Source organism: Melopsittacus undulatus, chromosome 3 (genome assembly GCF_012275295.1).
Source record: "Melopsittacus undulatus isolate bMelUnd1 chromosome 3, bMelUnd1.mat.Z, whole genome shotgun sequence".
NCBI lineage: Eukaryota > Metazoa > Chordata > Aves > Psittaciformes > Psittaculidae > Melopsittacus > Melopsittacus undulatus.
The window spans coordinates 45,568,224-45,590,075 of NC_047529.1; the positions used below are offsets into that span (position 1 = coordinate 45,568,224).

General features: G+C 35.4%; 1 protein-coding gene across 2 annotated transcripts in view; it reads left to right on the forward strand.

Moving 5' to 3' along the window:
- SENP6 (SUMO specific peptidase 6) overlaps window positions 1-21,852 on the forward strand; it is a 73,483-nt gene that overhangs the window by 38,845 nt on the left and 12,786 nt on the right. For both annotated transcript variants that reach the window (XM_031052638.2, XM_005153305.3), the window contains 12 exons: window positions 194-264; window positions 1,505-1,650; window positions 5,203-5,596; window positions 6,418-6,650; window positions 9,311-9,481; window positions 10,342-10,384; window positions 14,477-14,656; window positions 17,757-17,983; window positions 18,553-18,659; window positions 18,749-18,865; window positions 19,695-19,817; window positions 20,068-20,160. In XM_031052638.2, the coding sequence (XP_030908498.2) occupies window positions 194-264; window positions 1,505-1,650; window positions 5,203-5,596; window positions 6,418-6,650; window positions 9,311-9,481; window positions 10,342-10,384; window positions 14,477-14,656; window positions 17,757-17,983; window positions 18,553-18,659; window positions 18,749-18,865; window positions 19,695-19,817; window positions 20,068-20,160 (1,905 nt within the window). The remainder of the gene's footprint in view (window positions 1-193; window positions 265-1,504; window positions 1,651-5,202; window positions 5,597-6,417; window positions 6,651-9,310; window positions 9,482-10,341; window positions 10,385-14,476; window positions 14,657-17,756; window positions 17,984-18,552; window positions 18,660-18,748; window positions 18,866-19,694; window positions 19,818-20,067; window positions 20,161-21,852) is intronic.

Genomic DNA, 21,852 nt, shown 5'->3' on the forward strand with positions numbered 1-21,852 from the left:
AACACTTCTAAGACCTTTACAGTAGCTGTTCCTAAGATTCTGGTTATACTTAAGTATACAAATAGCATGTAAGAGGAGAAGTTACTCGTAGCTTTCAAGATGCATTTCAGGTTTATTTTGTCCATGTATAATTGTTGCTGAATTTTAATGGTGTCTGTCAAAAGAACAACTGTCTGCCTAATTCATTTTCCAGAAAAGAATACCCCCCTGAGCTTCAGAAGGTAGAAGCAGACCACATTAGATTACCACGGTCTCAGAGAGTGGGTAAGTTATGTTTAGAGCTCTCATTTCTTTTAAGCAGAATAATATTTTTTTTTTTTGCTTTGGGAGTGTGTGTTACCAATCGTTGTGTAACCTTCAGTATATCTATTTGTATCCTTATGTTATTCTAGATTGGTACAATTTTGTGCTTGAAGGAGGATTTTGCCCTTTTTGAGTGATTTCTGCAACCTATTCAGTCATGTTATAATGAGGTTTAAGTTAACTTCAGTTATTTTAGAAACAACTAAATTGGGAAATTCAAAATCAAAGAATTGTTGGAGATGGAACAGATCTCTGGAGATCATCTAATGTGAGCCCAAGCCTCCAGCTTGTTCTTGAATTATGCATGAGGAACTCCTCTAGCACTGTTAGTATGTGCAAAATGTGCCATTCATGGTTAATAACACTTGGTATCCAGTATATTCATGGACTGAGTTAGTGAGTAGAAGAGTTGGTGTCAGCACTGCTCTGTACCTCTACTGAAGCATGCTTTTGTATCATTGGTTGTGGACTGTTGATGGAGAGACAAGGGAGAAAATATTGTTTGCTTTGAGGTGTGGAAACTGCGAAATTGGAAGAGAAAAATAACTGTGTTTGGTTGAGCTTGTCAGTGCAGGTAGAATCTGTAAACCTGCTGTTCAGCTGCTTTAGCCCTCTGCATTGGCCAGTTACACTTCTGTGCCTTTTCAGGTTAATGTTATGTAGAAAATCTCACTCTGTACATTGTTAATTTATGGGTTTCTGTGTTCCTGTACTCTTCCAGTATTTAAATGAATGCCCCAATATAAAACAGAATGTGGCGGTATAGTTCACTGTACTCCAGAGTCTTTGTGTTGAAGGAATAAATCCTAACTGCACACAACATTTCCAATTACTCTAAGTGCATCCACCAGCAGTCCTTTAGTGAAAATTACCACCAGCATAATCCAGCAGATCCCCTTCTGCTTTCAGTAGCAGATGTAGATTTTAAAGTCCAGAGTCTCCTCCAAAGATACTGAGCTACAAATTGTCACCAAGAGAAACTGAAATAGTATTAATAAACCAGCATTACTTCAGGGATTTTTTTTTTTAATTCATACAACAAAATCATGAGACACTTGAAACAATGTAGTTTGTTGGATGTTTAAAAATGTGTTTATTTGTAATTCAAGTTAGTATATGTTAAAAATTAAGTTGATCATAATTTTAACAGCATATGAGTAAGAATTTCTTGTTAACATTTTTGTATTTTTTTCCCTCCTAGACAGTATAATGGAAAACAGAGAAGAGTCAGAATCAGAATCGGAACCTGAAATTAAGAGAAAGGTGCAACAGAAACGTCACTGTAATTCATATCAATCTGACTTCACTCTATCTTCTGCTACGAAAAAATGCTTAACTCAGTTAAAGGTGGGTTAGATTTTAAAAACATGTAAATTAGATTTTTAAAAACATGTAAATTAGATTTTTAAAAACATGTAAAACATGATGGAGATATTTAAGTGTGTATGTTGATTTTTCTGATTTTAGACAAACATGCTGCACTGGAAAGCAAAAGAACCTGTATTTAAATTGATTGGCTGATTGGTAAACCAGCAACTGATAATTTTGATTTAATGTCTGAAATAGCGAAGTGATTTTACTCTTTGACATATGTTGGTGTCTTTCACATTTTTAGTGTCAAGATTTTCGGTACTGATAACAATAGAGGTACTGCAGAGATGCAAGTACTTCTTCCTAAGCTGCTTTCCTTCCCAGTGAAACTAGCACAGGTATCCAAATGGCATTCCCTGGTCTGGATGCAGCCAACCAGGATGTTTTGTCTGGAACTTTTTCGAACATCAGATGTAAGATATTTTGAAAATTCCTATAAGGCTTTCTGTATTTGTTACCATCTCCCCAGGTTACTGTGGAAGATTCATAGTGCCTACACGCAGGTCACACTGCATGTCTATGAAAGCAAAGCTTCCTGTAAGGAGATCTTGGTTTAAAAAAAAAGTAGATCTTTGATTATTGCATATAATCAGCTTGTGTTTGCTCCTGTGTATTAGAAACCAAGTCTGATTGTATTTCTTTGTTAGGATGAAACACTTAGTGGTACTCTTACACATTTCCATTACATACTTAGTTAATTAATATGATGTTATTTGGAAATTCGAGTAGCTGAAGTTTTGATCTTAAACCACAACAATATCTATATAGATATGAAATATATAAGGTAAGTAATGAAATAACAAAGCAGTTAGAAGCAACAGACATAGTTCTGTGGAGTTTGTATTAAGCATTACATTGATAACTCCATTTATGTTGTTTGATAAAGTAAAATATTCAGCACAGCCTAACTTATGTTCTCTCTTGTACGGGACAAAAGAAGAAATCAATCTTCTAGATTGAAATGAGAATTGAATAAAACAATTTAAAAATAAATGGAGCATTAAAAAAACACCAAAACTAAAAAACAAGAGTCTGAAGACCTAACAAATGTCACCTTTATGTCTTCCTTATAATTACGTGAATTAGCATGAGAGGAATGGGGGCAGTCCCATCATTTGCTGGCTGGATTTTGGTCAGTGTAGGCCATTTGCAGTAACTCCTTGCTCTAACTTGAAAACCGTTTACATGTTGGAGCAAGGTGTGCTTTGAGCACAGTCCTTACTATTACAAAGCCAGAACTACTTCCTTGATGGTATACATGTGGAAAATGAGGCCACAGTTGCATGTAGAAGCGTCAGCAGCTTCGTGTCCTTGAGCTAGATTGCATGTAGCTGACCACATTGCTACAACAAGCTGTTCTGTGTCTCCCTGATAAAAAACTGTCAGACTAGATTACATTGTTCCAGAGGCATGATTTAATTTGCAAAGCCGTCAGACAGACTGCATTTGTAAGCAGTATTTAACAATTACATCTGGTACTTTTTCCCATGCATATCTTGGAAATCTGTAAAGTTGAGAACACCAGCAGCAGTGAATGGGAACCAGTTACTTTTTCTCACCCCCTAGAGCTGAGTGCCTGTGGTAAAGCTGTCCAGCAGTAAGCTGAAGAAAAGTAACCCTCCATCTTTTTCACACAATGTATTATGAGATTTTGAGAAGGGATTGATAAAAATTGTGAGGCTACATCATCATTAAACAGGTTTATTTCAATTCAGCCACTGACTCAGGAAATGTTTAAGTTGGTAATTAAATCAAATATGTCCTTCCTGTGTTCACTGTGCTCCCAGCTATCTACCAATGGCCACTGCTGAAAGTGCAGCACAGGGCTAGATGAACCTTCAGTCCCGTGGGGTAGTTATGATCCCATAAGACTGTATAGTTTGAGGATACACCTTCTGGATATAGAACAGATCTTGCTGTGACTGAATTCGCTAGCACAACTCTTTTTTTTTGTCAGGAACTGTGTGCATTTTCATGAGCCGTGAGTTGTTTTAAGTGTGCAGAAGATTGATTGGAGGTTTATGGAACCTCTGAACAATTGGAAAGTGTTAGCGGTGGTTTTGTGCCAGAGGAATTACAAACACAACCAGTTGCTTGCCAGGCAATATGCAAATGGTTTTCATCTTATTAGGCTATAACAGGTTGCACTTTTCAATGACTAAAAGTGTACATAACTTTTAAAGGAAAGAGGATTTTCTTCATCATATGTGCTTACTAAAATAAAAGTTGAAAAACAAAATCTTTGGTTTCTGAAACATTTAGATGTAGGGCAGAGTATTTTTATAGGGCATATAGTGCTTGTGTTTTACAGGTTTCAGAGTTTAAAAAAATGCTGTATGATACAAGTTATATGGCGTTCACATTTAGGTAGAACTGATCTATTTAAGTAGTTATGTTAAAGTCTAAAGAAAGAATATGCTCCTCTTAATTAAACACTGCTACCCCTACCATCAAGATGTAGGCTCTCAAACTGTGGAAAGGAAGTTGGTTTTAAGTTTTGGGGGTGTAGTTGAAATAGAGGCGTGCATTTATTCTGTGCTTAAGATCCTTCAGGTACAATTGGTAGCTTCTGTTGAGTATTTTAATGTCTGATTTGAAATTCTTCAATGCAGTATCTTTGTAAAAACTGCATCCTGTAACTGAGCACTGAGGTACAACAGTGATTTTCATGTTACCTACATATCTTATCTCACCACTCAGGTTTTAAAGGCTGAAGGTCTGATACATTTTATACAGTGGGGCTTTGGGGCTTTTTTTTGCATCTGCTTTGCTATTGTATGTGTAGCTTTTTTAAACTGCAGAAAAAATATGTACTCCTTATATGTGTTTACATTTGTTTGGGGTTTTCTTAAATGGTTGAAGATCCCACATCAAAGGAAGTCCTCGTTATTGGATAACTGTTAGTTCATGGCTGGGGGTGATGGCTGTGTTTTGGAAAATCATGCCTTTGCCATGGTAGGATACACTGTCCATATTTTCCACTATGGACCCTGCTTTGGCCCTTGAAAGTTTTGGGAACTCCTCCTCAAGTCGAACAATGTATTTCTCATTTCCACACACCCTCCCTCCTGGCTTTTGGGTTTTTTTTTCCTTAGAGGAGTGATTTTTCTACATGCTTTCCCAGGCTGTTATCTTGGGAGGATAAATTAAATTCATGACCTGGGACATTTCTTCTAGTCCTCTTTAGCATTGCTGTATGTATTCTTAGGTTATTTTTGTCAAATGAAACAGTTTTTACAGAAATGATATAACTGGACCTTCCTGCTGGTGTATATATGTATCTGAACAGTGTGCAGCCTTTTACATATGGAAAGACAAAAGGCAAGAAGGAAAATTTGAGTTGTCCAACATTAGTAACTTTAAAAAACTTGTCACAAATTACATCTGTTCGTGTTAGAACATTTTTCATTCTCGTAAATGCTAATATAGTGTTGTCAGCCTTCATTCTGAATAGAAATGAAATGCAAAATTTGAAAATGGTATCACTATACTTACCCAGTTACTGATGTTGTGTGTGTTTTTCTCTAGCTTTTGGAACAAACTGATTATTCTACCAATTGTCCAAATTGCGGGCGGGCGAATGAAAAGCAGACCAAATGCCGACATTGTGAAAGTGCTTCTCTGCAAAGAGTCTCCAGACAAACTGTGTCATTAAGTGAATCTGTGGGACCTTTATCACGTTCTTCAATACATCAGAATTCAACAGGGCAAAAATCTTCAGGTACAGGGTTCAGCACAAAGAAGTTTTATAGTTCTACTGTTGGGAAGGGTCCAACAGATATTCTACTGAGTAATGAAGTTGTAGGACATTCTATGTTGCGGCAGAATGGAAAAGTTGGTCTTACAACTGGGACAAAAAATCCTAAAATTACAGGAAGCTTAAGACAGAGGAGTACAAGGCCATCTGAACTAAATGATCCAAGTAAGTATCTTTTTATGACTATAGTCATAAACTGGAAACCCTAAATATTGTGTAATGAAGGAACTGTCCTTGCAGGTTTATATATTACTGATTTTATATGGAATTGTTTTGTGGATGTGTTCTCGGGAAGGTGGGACAAACCTTTTTGTAATTTCTTTTTTATATACTGAGGTACTTTATGAGGAAGATCTACATTGAGGAAAATAAAAATTATTTTATGAATCTTTTTTGTTTTAAAAAAGACTTATACTTTATAAGTTTTAAAAAAGCATTCTTAGCAGAATTCTATCATTCATTCTCTCAAAGGGGCAGTCTTTGAGTCTTTATATTTTTCCATCTTTCATAATTTGTAAAATGTCATTTTTTCTGCTTTCTCTGTGTAAACTCTAATTAATTTATAAGCAGGAAGGAACAAGAATTTGGGAACTTACGTTTCTAGTTCCATGCTTAGTTTACTAGACCATGTTGTCTTACTGATCTGCATAATTTCATTCATAATTTCTCTTGTCAGTTTCTCTGAAATTGTATTATTTGTTGTCCATGCTTGATTGCACCAAGAAATGTATGGCTTTGCTTCTGTGTCTAGAGGCGAATTAATGATATCCATTTCTTGTATAGTCAGTTGTGAGAAATAAAAAATGAGGGAGAGAGCACTTGTGAGTAGATTCCAAATAAACAGTAATAAAAGCATAATATAATGATAAATGTGGACTTTTGTTTTTGGCACTGCAGGACAATTACGTAAATTACTTTTAAGCTATTGCTTGAAATATCTGTTACAGAAAAATGTAGTGTTTGAGAATTTAATATTTTCTGTTTAGTTGTTTTGTCTAGTGATGATGATGAGGAGGAGGATAGTGGCAGCACTAGGAGAATGGAAAGCATTTCACCTCGTCCTGCAGATTCAGCCCGCTCCTCCCCAGCTCCTTCTACAGGAAAGGTGGAAGCAGCATTAAAGGAAAACAGTTGTGGAATAGAACAGAGAATAGGTAGTATAACAACAGATACAGAAATTGCAGTCACACTACCAAGAAAAGCAAGAATGAAAGATCAGGTACTATTTAATGCTTTGTTTAAACAAAACCAAAATCAGATCATAAATGGAAAATGTAAAGCTTTGTTTTACGTTGTCAGAAGTTGACTATATTTGATGCTTCTATTATTTAGTAGCTCATCAAGTTTAATCTCTGCTTACGTAGTACTGGAAACATGAAAATATGTTCATTGTATTTTTACAAGCATTCTTAATTTTAACATAAACGCATCTGTGTTGAATGTACACTCTTTGAAATGGGGTGGGGTATCTCTGTGGAACTCAAGGGCCTTACATAGTTTGCAGAAGAATGTCAGTACAGGCTGTTGCCTGGTAAGACTTTGGACTTACAGAGTTAAACACAAAAAGAGACACTGGGAACAAGAGTGGCCCTTTAAAATCAAAATACTTTAACAACTGTCCCAACTAATATCACTTAGTTTTGGGATTTCATTGTGGGACTTTTGTTTTTTAGTTGAGTACCACTGCAAGAATTGAACAAAGCCAAAAAATGCACCATGAACTTAAGTGCCATCAAAGGGGACAGCTTTCACAGTATTTTAAAATCTTATCCACTTTCAACAGTAAGCCATTGTGAAGAATAAATTCCCTGTGGCAACTAGTGTTGAATTAATAGTGCTGATTGAAACGAGGTTTTGGTCACCTGTCCAGTTTCACTATTTCAAGTTTGGTTTTTAATCAGATTTCCACCTGCTGTCTGAAATCCTTCGTGTTTCCTGAGTTAAGAATGCTAAAGTAATGATGCCAAAACTTTCATACTGTATTGAGATTCAGAAGTCAGCATTCTAGTGCTGTAATTGATGCCATTATGGATGTTCATAATGTGGTATATAATTGGTCACCACTAGCAATATAAAGCTTTTGAACCCTTAGCCTGCAGTAAAGCTTGGATGATAATTACTTTCGAATTTCAGTTGTTCGGACTTTATATGCTGGATTAATTGAACACGTTACACTGTGAAGGCACTGGTGTCTAAGACTTCTGAAATTCTCCCAAATGTTTCATAGAATGATTTCTTGTGTATATCCATATGTTCCTGTTCACTAGTCTTCAAGAACCAGTTGTAAAATTGGAAATTAACTGCATATTATAGTCAAAAATAGGCAAGAGTTTGCTTTGGAAAACAGGTTTGTTTTGGTTTTTGGTTTTGTGTTTGGGTTTTTTGGTTTGGTTTGGATTTTTGGGTTTTGGGTTTTTTTTTGTGTGTTTTTTGGGTTTTGGTGGGGTTTTTTTGTGAAATTTAACACAAACTCTGTATTGATTCAAGGAAACTACCAAAAATTTCAGTTATTGGCTGATTTAATAGAAAATGTAATAGATGTATTAGAAAATGATTTAAGGCTTTAAGAAGCCATTTGTTTTTCTCTCAAAATATTTATTAATTATTTCCTGAAGAGGCTGCTTTAATGTAGAAACACTTTAATGTTTTCTGGTTTACAGTTTGTCTGTAATTTGAGTTTTGAGTTTCTAATAATATTTAGCTAGTTCAGCAGACAAAAATGAAAAGCTGTCTTCAATGAGAGTATTAGGAAAGTATTTTAATTTACAGGGGTTTAGAATCTCTCCCTTCTCCACTATAGTTAGATGAAACATCCAAAAGTGTATTTTGCATTATGGCCAAGATAGGGATTAGGGACTTCAGCACAATTGTCAAGATTTAGTCTTAATAAAAATATTAGATACCTTAAAATATTTTTTTTGGGAGCTTGTCTTTTGTAATTCAAAAGAATGTTTATTAATGGACATCTGTATGAAACAATATAAATCATAGAATCATAGAATAGTTAGGGTTGGAAAGAAATACCAAAGAAAAGACTAGTGTATAGGCAATCCTTCAACAAAATAGAGCAATATAAGCGATACAAGAAATACGTTAACCTGACAGCTATCACCCAGCTTGCCTTCATTTTAATACTTTCTTAAAATACTGTTCTGCTGGCAAATAGAAGACTTCATTGAAAGTAGAGCTTCAGTCAGTATCTAGAGACTTTCTTGAACTGGAGCCAAACTCCATGTGACCTTCTTTCAGCATTTAGTCTTCTGGCCCTGGAATTTGTCCTAAAAACATCTCAATAGTTCTGTAGAGTTGCTTTAAGGATTTTCATTGGGCTTATTTATTTAAGTTCCTTCAAGATTGCACTCCTGCTAATGTTATGCACTGTACTTCAGTAATTACTCAATGTTTTCAGTCACCAAAACCTTAGACTAATAAAAACTGAAAGAAAAAAATAAAGCCACCATCATTATGGTACTTTTACAGCATTGTTGGGTTTTGTATGTATATAAACAAATAAATTATATTAAAAATAACCTTGTTTTGTCAGGCTGCATAGTGCTTCAAAATGACAAAAACTAAATTGGTTTTGGCAATTTTAGAAGTGCTGTCTGTGATTTGGAATTATTAACAAAATGTCTACAAGGGCCAGCTTGCTGCTGCTTTTTTTTTTCTTAAATCTAGCAATAAGAACAACTTCAGGTGGTTCAAGAAGTCTTTTAAGAATTTTTTTTGCCTTTTGTATATGGTTGAGGTGGCTGCTATAGTAAATAATTCTGTTTACCAGCAGGAAGGTACTGAAAATTAAGTCACTAATTTTTAACAGGATTGTTTTAGCAATAAATCTTAGGGAGACATACTGAAATTTTGACACTTACTTTTCAGTTTGGGAACATTGTGTCTAACACTCCAATAAAACGTCGTAAAGTTACTTCTCAAGAGATTCTACCTGAGACTGTACCACTAAGTTATCAAAATTCCTGTGAAAGTGTCATTCTGAACTGTCGAAGTATACGAATAGGAACACTACGAAGAATGGTAGTGGAACCTGTGATTGTAAGTAAACTTGTTATTTGACAAATCAGGATCAGTTTCTGGTGGGCATTGTTATTTTCATACTTAAATAACATATTTTGCCTTTTCCTGGACTAGTAAGTTTCTCTAACTTCAGAGGCTGTGACTCCCAAAGAATCCCCAAGTACTGTTACGTACTAATGCATATGATCTAGTTCTGGTGTTTAATAGAAACATTATGCTTTCAAACCTCTTGAAAACCCTGTTTATGTGCTTGGGGAGGGGCTTATGGATGAGTGTGCATTTAAGAACATTGAAGACAATAGCTACAGGAATATAAACACGTTTGCAGGTGAATAATTTTACTTCTATAGAATAATATTTTTGTTAGCCTTCTAAGTTACATGGGCACTTTCAAGGAGACATTGAATGTTAGCTGTATTCAGTAAGCAAGATAAAATGCATACTTCTTGCTGGAGTAATCACATAAATAGCAGAGAGGTATTGATCGTTCTTTCCACCTCTCTGCAAAACCCTCTTGCTTGGTTTGGTTAAATACTGATACTGGTAGGTGACATTCTCTTCTGAGGATTTTTTTTTTCCTCCTTATAATTTGTGGCATTTCTCAGAGTATTTTAAACCTTTTTGAAAATGGAGTACTTAAATCTTAGGTTTGCACAGTTACTATGACTGAAAGAGACACTGAATAGTTAGTAAAGATTTATTTGCCTTGTTGAGTTGTGCTAAAATACAAACTTTTTTAAACTTTACATTTTTATTTTAATTTTTTCATTACTTAAGTACTTAGTCAAATGAAATATGTTTGCTAACAGCTAAAAGGCATTAAGCCAGTTTTGGTTTGGAGGAGGTGTGAAATCTTACTGTTGTGTTGTCTTCCACAGTTTTGCCTGGATTATATCAAAATACGCCTAGAAAGTCAAGAAGGTGAGCACATCTTTCATTCCTTATTAATACTCATTATATGTATGCTGAATGAAGAAACTTATTAAAAAGGAATTATCAAGTGAAATGAGTTATCGAGTGAATCATAGTGAAATGTTGATACTGCTTTGTCGTGTACATAATAAGTTATACTGGGTGCCTGTACCCAAATATGTAGGGGGTGGGGGGAGGGGTGGGAAAAAGGGGGAGTATAAATTTGACCTAAACAAAATGATTTTGCGTCATCTCTGCCTTCTACTGACAGAAAGAAATTCACAGATAGCAGGAATTAGCAATTTGTGGTGTGCTTCCAGTTGGGTTATTAGTTTTTCCCCTTCATCATAGTTGAAGAGCTGTAGGTATTGTGGTGATGATTGGCAAAGGTTTTCTTGAAAATGATTAACAAGAGGCAAATGTAACCTCCTATAAAAGGTGTTACCTCTTTAACACTTTCTAGTTCTTTCTTTTGAGATGCTTAAGTAGGCTATAAAACCCACCCAGCTGTGTTAGATCTTTCCTGTCTATATCTCCCTTGCAAATTTTTTCTTCTCTAGCCTGAACTTAGTATATTTCATGTTACTGGAAGAAATGCAGTGACATGGTTTAGGAAATGGTGAGCTTACAACTGTTGCTCTATTTCCTTTGTTTTCTCTTGTAGGATTTTGCTTTGAGCCTGAAAACAAGCTTTGCCTCCTTTTGTTAATCTTAAGTTTCCATGAAGATGCAGTCCTACTGAATTTTATATGTTGGTATTTGTAAAAGAGTGCTATTGCATTTTGACATTCTTATATGCAAAAAGGTGTCTGACAACCTGTAAAGATAAGTGTATACTTTGCTAACTGAAATGTTTAAGTTTCTGTTGCGTCTAAAATAGAGATGCATAGAAACTACCACTTTTCATGTATTAAATGTATTAAAAAAACCCACCCCAAACCACTAAAAAGCTTATTAAAATTTATAGTAAATATCTGACAATTTTTAGTCAGAACAGCTGCTTGGTGAAATTATTTCCATGGGACTTGATCACTCAATAGCATAAAAATGGCAACTCATTAAACGCTGCATTTTTGCATTTATTGGAACATTTGCTGTTTGGGGGTTTTTTGAGTTTTGCATCTGGAGGAAGATGGATGTATTCCCAGCTAGCTCCATTTTGGTTAACTTCATAATCGTAGCATGATTTGTTTAAATACAAGTAAGGGTCTCAAAATAAAAATGACACCTACTGTGTTTTCTTCAGGATGATTACAATGGTCATGCTTTTTCACAGAAAGGCAAATGCTTTGAACAGCTGTAGAAATAGTAGTACTGTCCTGTCTTGAGCCTGTTTTTACATAAATAAATCTATGTCAAGTTCTCAAAATTTTCCTCACATTTCTTCTCAGTTTTCTGCAACTCCCAACAGCTTTCTAATGTGTTAAAACCCCTGTTCTTGTTGCCTTTAATGGATAAGTGCTATTGTCTGTCTTACGTCAGTGTTACAGGAAATGCTGTTCACAGGTTAAGGCATTTATGGTAAAATATGTTATGCTTGTCTTCATGCAAAATAAATATAATTTAAATTTTCATCTGAAGAGTAGGCAGTCTTCCACACGCAGGAAATGGAGTATGCTTCGTCTCAGTGTAAACAGTCACGAGGAGACCGGCTAGGTCATGTTTTGGCAATGTTCTCTATCTAGACACAGTTAGAAGGACCTATATGCTTCAGTTAAATAAGTTGAATCTGGGTTTAAGTTAGAATTGTCATTACTATAGTCTGCTTTTGAAAGTGAAAAATTAGGTAAAGTGAATTAAGTGCTTTCATTTAGGAAGGAGAAAACTGGCTGACAGGCCGTACCCAGAAGATGGTGGTAAATACCTCCTTCACAAACTGCCTACCTGTCACAAGTGGTGTCCTCCAGGGATCAATATTGGTCCCAGTGCTTCTTAGTATCTTCATAAGTGATCTGGAAGATGGCATTTAGTGTACCCTGCCAAAGTTTGCTAATGATACCAAACTGTGTGAGGAAGTAGACACTTTGGAAAGGAGAGCCACCCTGCAGGATTACCTGGATAGACTGGAAGGAAGTTCAGCAAGGAGAAGTATTAGGTCTTACAGCTGGGAAAATGTAATCTAGGTGTGCAGCACAGGGTGGGATCTACCCAGCTGGGGAGCAGATCTGTTGACCAAGACTTTGGGGTCCTGACAAGACAGCAAGCTCAATATGAGTAAACAGGATGCAGCTGTGACAGAGGAAACCAACAGGATGCTGGGTTGCATCAACACATGCATCACCAGCAGAGATAAAGATGTTATTATCCAACTCTGCATAGTGCTTTTCAGGCCACACCTGGAATACTGTGTTCAGTTTTGGTCACCACTATACAAAAAAAAAAATGTGGAGAAGCTGGAGAGTATCCAGAGAAGGGCCACAAAGATGATCGAAGGATGGGAAGCCTGACATGTGAGGAAAGGCTGAGAGAACTGGGTTTGTTCAGCCTAAATAGAAAGTCTCAGAGGAGACCATATCACCGTGTTCCAGTGAAGGGTTGGTACAAAGTAGGTGAAACTCCCTTTTTACAAGGAGTCACATGGAAAAGACATGGGGTATTGGCACAAGTTACTCCCAGGGAGATTCTGACTGGACACAAGGGGAAGAATTTTCACAATGAGTACAATCAGCCATTAGAATAATCTCCACAGGGAAGTGGTGGATTCCCCAACTTTGAGCACTTTTAAGATTCAGCTGTATGGGGTGCTTGGACATGTAGTCTTCACTATTGTTGCCAAGAAAGGTTTGAGCAGATGATACTTGAGGTCCCTTCCAACCTGGTATTCTGTGATTAAAAATTGAAGTACTATGATACGCACTGAGGTATTACAGCCTAGCTTTGGAAAACTATTTTTTTGTTGTTTTAAACACAAAAGAGGGAAGGAAAGACTCATAAATGAATTGTCATCTATAGATTTTCATTTACTTACTACCTTTGTTTTCTCCTATGTAAGTCCTTAGGGAGAGAAAGGAGAATCAGGGCAAGGAGATGGGCTAGTTAGATAATGTACCATATTTCTGCTGCCCAGTGGGTTTGAAGGGAGTATGTTGTTGCTGCAGCCTGTCTTAGAGCTGGGCTGCTTCTTCCCCGGTTAGTGGGACCAGAGGTATTTGAGATTTAGAAGAAAGGAGGGCTGCTTTGCTGTGCAGAAGCTCTGTTGGCCGCCACTTCCAGTCTACAGCCAGTGAATACTTGCTTTTGGTAACTGTTTAACTATTTTCCTTGGTTGTACAAGCAGCAGACTCCCTTTATGGGAGCCACAGGGGTGAATTCAGTAGCCAACAGAAGGGAGGATATATAGACTTTTTTTTTACCATATGGTTTTCTGCAGTTATGCTCAGGGTGATGCAGATTAGGTGGTAATAGTTCCACTAATTTTCACTTGCCATCTGTCTGACCAAGTTATATTTACAAATTTAACTGAATAAAAGCCTAAGTATTTTCAGGATTTCCCTACAGTGTTTCTTCCCTTTTACAGGGAAAGGAGGAGGAGGCAGACATGTTGCATTGATTTTTTTTTTATTAGAAGGACTTTATGTTGGCTCCTGTTTTCTATCCTGTTGATGGTTTGGCTCCTACATAGCCTCTGCGGTGGAGGCTGTTACTAAATAAAGTTTTAACTGATTACCATTAATCATTTTTTCTAATGATCATCATTCTTTTAATTTTGAAGTTATTTTTCGTAAGGGAGCTTGATCAAAGGTAAGTCTACAAAGAAAGTTTTACAAACCTATTGTTGTAAAATATAACACAGCAATAGTTGTGAATTTACATCACTGGAAATGGTGTTTTTTTCTCGGGAATTAAAACTGGATTAAAGTTGGTGAGAAGAAAACACTTTGTTTTTGATTACTTTCCTGACAGGTGAGAGTGGAGTTCAGTTTGTCTTTTAAGGTATTAATAGGTATTGCTTCCTGAATATGGGTTAATTTCAGACTTTAGAACGTGTTTTATAAAGTTAATGAGCACATACTGATTCTTTGTTAAAATCAAGGGAGAAATTGCAAAGCAAACCTATGTATTTTTACTATAATTTAATATAATGTCATTATTTTCTTCTAGAATCAGAAAGTGATATCCGAGAAATTAACTTGAAAACTTCAGAACTTACCAAGTGTGAATGGTGTAGTGTACGAAAATTACCAGTAGTTTTCTTACAAACAGTACCATCAACCTGTAGTAGCCTGAGAGAACAACTGAAAATGAGTAAAGATAATGTCTGGTACGAATGTAAAGGAGACAGTAAGTAAAACAATTTTAGTCTACTGTTCTCTTTAAATTGCTTTTTAAAGTTTTGCATCATGACAGTGAACAAAACACTGAAATTGGCATCGTTGGGAGGGGCAGGTGTCATGTTTTTCCAGACTATCACCTTCCCAGGCTGATGAGTACAGTTCAGAACAGCTTGGCAAAACTGTAGTCTTCTGTCTGTCCAGATATATGCTAGTTACAGCAGTTAGTCAGTTTAGTATAACTTTTTTCCACTAATATTTGTACTGAATGTGAAAGCAAGTCTCTTTAGCTTTTGAGCCTTTATGTTTATAGGACAGTTTTGGGTTATACTTCCATCTGTTTTCTGTGCTATTCTGCTTACAGGCCTGAGTTTAAGTAGAAACTATGCGAGCTAGTTTGTTGTTTTTCCCCATATACTTGTAGTGATTTTGTGATGTAGACTAATGCCTGCTTGAAAACTAAGTAGGTTGTCTTCAGGTATCTTAACATTAAGTTCAACATAGTTTTCCTCAAAAGTCTAGCATGTTCATATGTACACTATTTTTTTCTAAGATAGCATAGTTCTCTTCCCTTTAAATAGGCTTTTCTTTAGGTTAAATTTTGTGGTTATTTATACTTGCACTCAGCTTCATAGTTATATGTTGCATTTAAATGGAGGAAGAATGCTTTCAACAATCTCAGAATTGTGTGCTTCCAACACATAATATTATTATAATAAGCTCATCCACTTCCTATAAAAAGTATGAGCTGTAAGGAGTATTATAATTACAAAGTAATTAGAGAGCATGCTGGGAAGCTAGAGACAACCCCGGGAGTAGGCATTAGACCCCAGGCGAACACAGGTGTTCACAAGTGAAAAAAGAAAGCTTCCTGAGTTGTCTGGGTAGAGAAATCCTTTCATATCTCTCTGCCTTTTTCTCTCCCTAGCTTTTCCCTCTGAGACTGTGGTGCTGAGCTAGTTTTATACCCAACTGCTTTATTTTACTTGATGCTTAGGAGTACTTTGTCATAAGACTGTTGTGATCTGCTTTGTAAGCAGTGAAATTATTGTAAGCCTGAATCCATAGTTGTGTAGGCAATTTGTGTGTTCCCAAAATAGGACCTCTCAAAACCCAGTTATCCACCTAAATCCTGTAGTTGGTGAATTGGGAAATATGCTACTGAAGAATTATTTTTTGGGACAGTTAGCATGCTAAGTTAAAAATAACCAAAAGGAAATGGTTGTGCAGATGTCTGAGACTCTTCTTGGCTTACAGAAAAACAGGTCTCTGCTGCTCTGAGTTAGCCAGCTATGTGAGACGGGTTTGCAGCCTGAATCCTGTTCCTGTGTCTAACTGTCTAAATCCTCCTAGTGCAATTTACTGCTTTTTTTTTTTATTTGTCAGATTGTGTGAATAGGTGATATTTACACAATAGCTGATTGATCTCATGCACATTCTCCAACTTTTGGTAAAGGGGTAGGGTGACCTGTTGAAGCCACTGTACCAAAAAATATGCCAGATTTACTACGGCTACCAGGAGTAAGCATGAGAGAATATGGTATTCTGCTCACAGAATGTTCACCACGGGCAGAGAGGTTTTTGGTTGTTTGTTACAGGACCTGAAAGCAGGGCTTTGCTCTTTCTAGGTGGTGAGATCTCTTTACCTGTGTAAGGAGATGAAGATTTTGATTACTGTGACATTTTCAATTCTTTTCCTTCTTCAGATGCTTACTTCTTAGAAATGAAACTGGTTGCTAGTGGATTTGAGATCCTTAAGAGATTTCTGTTTCTATGGTGACAGAAATCTGATCAGAGAAAAAGAACTTTCTTTCATGAAATTTCCATTACAGGTTTACGTACTTCTGTAACCAAAACATGTGCCTAGAATCACTAAGAGTAGTTTTATTAGGACTTGATGCCTCTAATGTGTTATATGGTTTATATCCACTTTTTCAAAAAACATCATGCTTATTTTCCCATTTAAGTCTGGAAACAGTCATCTCAAAAATGTACTTTTTTTCCCTCCTCAGTATTCTATTCCATTTAGTCTCTAAGCAGTGGTTTTGAGTTTTGTGTCCTACCTGCTAGCTGCCCCAAGTTAAAGCAGTATCTTTTTCAATCTGTCACTGTTTCTCACAATCTCTATTGTCTGAAAGAGCTGACATGTAGATGTCAGTGCTGTATATACATGTAAAAATGATTCTTGTAGACTGTGTTAGCTAAAAGGCTAGGGACCTCTGGGCTTATATGCTGTGACTTTAATATGTAAGATTTTCAAAATGCGATAATGTGACCTTCTAGGATCAGGGCAGACCATGAATCTACCTGAATCATGTGGTCTCATATGCTGTTTTTCTTTTATTTAGCATATGTTGTCTTAGTTCTCCCTTTTTTCTTTCCCTTTTGTAATCACATCTATTTGAAAGTAGGAGATAACCAGGCAGAAATATTTTAAAATAAACAGCATGTAGATGTTGAAGGGGTTATGTATATGAAAGCCAGACCACATAAGCCCCTCTATGTTCTTAATACAGTTCTCCTTTTCTAATAAATTTCCACAGATGAATATATATCTATCACAAATTGATTTGGTTTTTGGTTTTTTGTTTGTTTTTTTTGAGAGTTGCTCTAGACTTTTTAGCATTGACCTAGGAGAAATTAGGGCATGGTGTTTCTGTATATAGAGAGGAAATTATGCTGAATACGTAATTTCTGGAATTGTATTGAAACAGTAGGGTTATAGAAAAACAACTATAATAAGAAAAAATAAAGAAGATAATATTAAATAAAGAATAAAGAAAAAAAGAAATAGAAAAAGTATTGATTGCAGAGTCTTACTGTCATTAAGCAGAGAAGCTGTTATTTCAGAATATGTTTTGGCTTTCATTCAGTGTCTTTTAAAAGTCTGTCAGGTGTAATAATTAATATTTCTAGATTAGGGCAAAAGCTCAATGCACTTCTTTTGCAAATATAGGTAGAAGGACTTGGTAGTTAATTCTTCTATCTGTATTACTGCTTGCATATATTGTCAACAGTGTATGCGAGTTTTGGGCCATGAGCCTTTGAAATCTGTTCATTCTTGCAACGTATTTTGTTTCTAAATGATAATTTTCTCTGCTTTTTTGTAGGTCAAGAAGAACAGTATATAATTTTGATTTTTGAAACTGGTCTTGATCCTCATGCAAACTCAATATTTGAAAAAATTATTACTGACATTGGTATTAGAAATAATATTTCTGACTTCTTTGTGAAAATTTCCTTTGAAGAAGCCAATGGCAGGCTTGTTGCTTTTACCAAGTGCTTGGAAGACAATTCCAAAGGAAGCCCATCTCACAGAGAAAACAAAACAAAAAATGTAATTACATTTTTGTCAGTCATTATATTATTTGGGTTACAAATACACTAAAGGTAGTGTGCTAGTCACCAGAACACCCCAAAATTACCAACAATTTCTGCTGGCTTTTATATGAGGATTCTCAGAAGCATTATGGTGGGTTATGAAACTATGGGAAATATTCTGTACGTTCACAATACGTTTTAGTGTGGTCCACAAGAAGTGTTGCAATTTAAAAATTACTAAGAGATGAGAAATTTCTACTATAATTAGACAACAAAAATGTTTCCAAATTAATCTACTGGTAGAATGGTAGTATTTTAAACAAATTAAGTTGCAGTGTTGTAGTTAAATTTAATCAGTGCTTTCTTTAAACAAAACTTCCTCTTAAAGAATGCGAAAGGTTTGTGACTCTGCAAGGAATAAGAACAGACCTAAATGTAAGAAATTAATTAGGAAAGGAGAAAACCAAACAAACAAGTCTTTGCAAAAGCAGTGGGTATTACACTGCTGGACTTCTTAAAGCTTTCTTATCTCTTTCGTAAATTTGAGCACACTATACAAATTGATTTTTACTTTATTCTTTTAAGGTTGCTTCCGAATCCAAAATGCAGCAGAGAAATAAACAGTTACCATATTTTGATGATGATGAAGAAATTGGAGAACCACATACAGTATTTATTGGTCCTATTGAAAAGTAAGATGCTTATCTTTGCCCTGTATTGATTCTCTGAGGATTTTTTCAGCCTGCCATACTTTGATTATATTTTGTTTTTTTCTTTTCAGGTTGATAGTTTATCCACCTCCTCCAGCTAAAGGTGGCATTTCTGTGACCAATGAAGACCTCCATTGTCTAAATGAAGGAGAGTTTTTAAATGATGTTATTATTGATTTTTATTTAAAGTAAGTTTTATTTCAAATCAATTTTTAGTTGTCTTTGAAACTTGAAAAATTCTTACACTAAAAATTCCTAAGTCAGTTGTTAACACTTGGTCTCCAAGTATGTATAGCTCTAATTTAAAAGGTTGCTTTGTGCGTTTGCTAGAAATTTTGGTTCCTCTGCTATCCTGCTTGACAGTGACATTGTTCTCACTTGGCAGAAAAGTTCTTTAGAATTTCTTAACATCTGAAGAGGAATTTTAGCTGAAAAAAAGAAAAAAAGGCATTTTTTAAGTTCAGGTTTTTTTCCTGAATATTTGTATTCCATGGAATTTCATTTGTTCTGATTAACATAATACATTATTTTTTTTATGTCACTGATGCTACAGCTACTTATGTGTGGCTGTGTTTATGCTACACATAAAGCACGTTTATAATTTTCAGTCTACTAAAATATTTTAGAAGTAAAAGGAAGATCAATGCATCACTCTGGGTGTGTTTGGAGATTTAGTGGCTGTTACAGACTGTGAATCTTTCCTAGATTTTATATATATTCTTTATGTTTTTATATAATATATTAATTGAAAATTTATCTTGCTGCCATGATATAAACAGCAAGCAAAACAATATGTTGATTAAACAGAGGACTTAGTATCTTAAAATGTTGGCACAGATTTTGCATTAATTAATTCCTGTGGTTAGTTAGCTCTAATACTCTTTTATCTCTTGCAAAAGGCTGTAACAATGTGGTGGGGAGGTAGCACTGTTGGCAGTCCATTTTACTTTTGTGATGAATACTTTGATGAATTCACCTCCATGAATTTTTTTTTTTTGCCTTTTTTTTACTAACTAGATATTTGGTACTTGAAAAACTGAAAAAAGAAGATGCTGATAGAATACATGTGTTCAGTTCTTTCTTCTATAAACGCCTTAATCAAAGGGAAAGGAGAAATATTCATGAAACTTCAAACCTTTCGTAAGTCTGTTGATAAGTCAGTTTAACTAAGAGCTAAGTAGAGGGAAGACTACAAGAAGAGATGCTTTACAGAAGTAAAAGTCTTACAGACAGTATTGTGTTACCAGCAGAACTCTAGGAAGCATCCAGACCTATAACAAACATAAAATACAGCTTGAAAATCTTAAGAAGGTGTTAAGGTGAAAATATCTGGAAAAGCAGTCTTTCACTTAAAATAAGCCACCCTACAAATCATGTGTTTTTCTTGCAGAATACAGCAAAAACGACATGGGCGAGTAAAAACATGGACACGACATGTTGACATTTTTCAGAAAGATTTCATTTTTGTTCCCCTTAATGAAGCGTAAGTAAATGAACCTTTCTATCTCAGTCAGTAAAGGTTTAAGCCTTCTCATTCTGAAACTGAAAGTTACTAGTGTGAATTTAAGCTAAAAATTAAGAAAACAAACATACTTTTCCAGGTGATTAAAAAAAACAGTTATGTAAGACCTTTAAGTTCATTGTTGTAGTCTAAGAAGTATCATTCAGAATAAAGACTGAGAAAAAATGAACTTTTCTAAGTACTTCTTCTGAACCAGTTCAGAGAATCAGTTTTACCTGGTTCTCTGAAATTTGTTCTTCTAAGCAGTTATTGCTGATAATTGGATTTACATTTATTTGACCCTTACTTTTTGTTCTGATGGGATCTGTATGGTTTACATGCAATCATTCTGTAGTTATATTAGACCTACATCAGAAGAAAATGCAAGTGAAAATCTTTACTGCCCTATATTTAGAACTTTATTCTTTTTCTTTATATTTATTTGTCCTGATAAGTTTCTTGGGTCAGGAAGCAGACAGGTAGCATCCTAATAGTTGTTAAGTAGTTTTAATGGTGTTTGCATTCTTTAAGATCAGAACAAGTTGTCACAAACACATTTCTATGTTTCATGAATAGAATCTAAGCTGTCCTTAATATTTAGGAATGTTAAACTGCTGCATTTAAAATATATATAATAAAAACATAAGTAAAGGACAGAGACAAGAGAATTGTCATATCATAGGCATACCTAATGATACTTTCAGTAATTAAAGAAGTTTGGATTTTTTTTAATTAGACTGTCTTAAAGGAAGTGTGTCTAGATACTGTGCCATTGTGCAGTGGGAGGAAAATTTCTCCTCCTTGTCTGAATTCTGAGACTAGCTGTAGAGAGGCAGTTATGAGGTAAGTGACCACAGATCTGTTGTAAAGTTGAAAGTGCTTTAGAAAGCTGCTTACAAGTATGGACTTCAAATTTTGAGATGCTATGATTGCTGCATAGCCATGGGAAGTCAACCAGCCCTTAGGTGGTAAAAATGACTCAGTTGCAAGATAATTCTCCCTGTCCATTTCAGGCTTCATCCTTGTTGTCCCTCTCCTCTGAAGCTTTAAGTACAATAATTTTTAAGTCTCTGTCACCTAATTTTTTGTTGCTTTAAAGCTTGTTGCATAGTTTACTTCCCACCATCCTCTCTTGTGTCATTCACACATCTGCATAGGAGAAATGATAGATGAGACTGGTAATGCTGCAAATAAGAGTGTGACTTAGAAGTCACCTGAAAATGAAAATAGTTCTGTGGTTTTACAAGAATTAGTTATATTGCTAGTATCTTAACACAGTAATTTCCACTGTCTTGTTCATTTACTGATAAGGAACTAAAGCAATGTCTACCTTAGCAAGTAGTGCAGGTCCATAGAAGTGAATTTGCAAGTTTGTGCTGAAGGCATGATGTTCATACCATGTCTGAGTTGGGGATTTTACTTTGGACTAGCTTGGTCTCATAGATTCATCATACTTTTGGTGTACATCTTTCTTCTGGAAGCAATGCCATTCACACTTTCTGGAACTGTCCTTCAGTGTGAACTGAAACTTGGTAAGTGGTGATAGTAGGATATTCTTTTGCAAAAGTGGTTTCCTGATATGTACAGTATTGCAGAGAAGAAAAAAACAAGTATCCAGGGAGATGAGAAAGTTGTGGTTTGAGAGATTGGGAAATAGTGGTGCTGGTGGTTTGT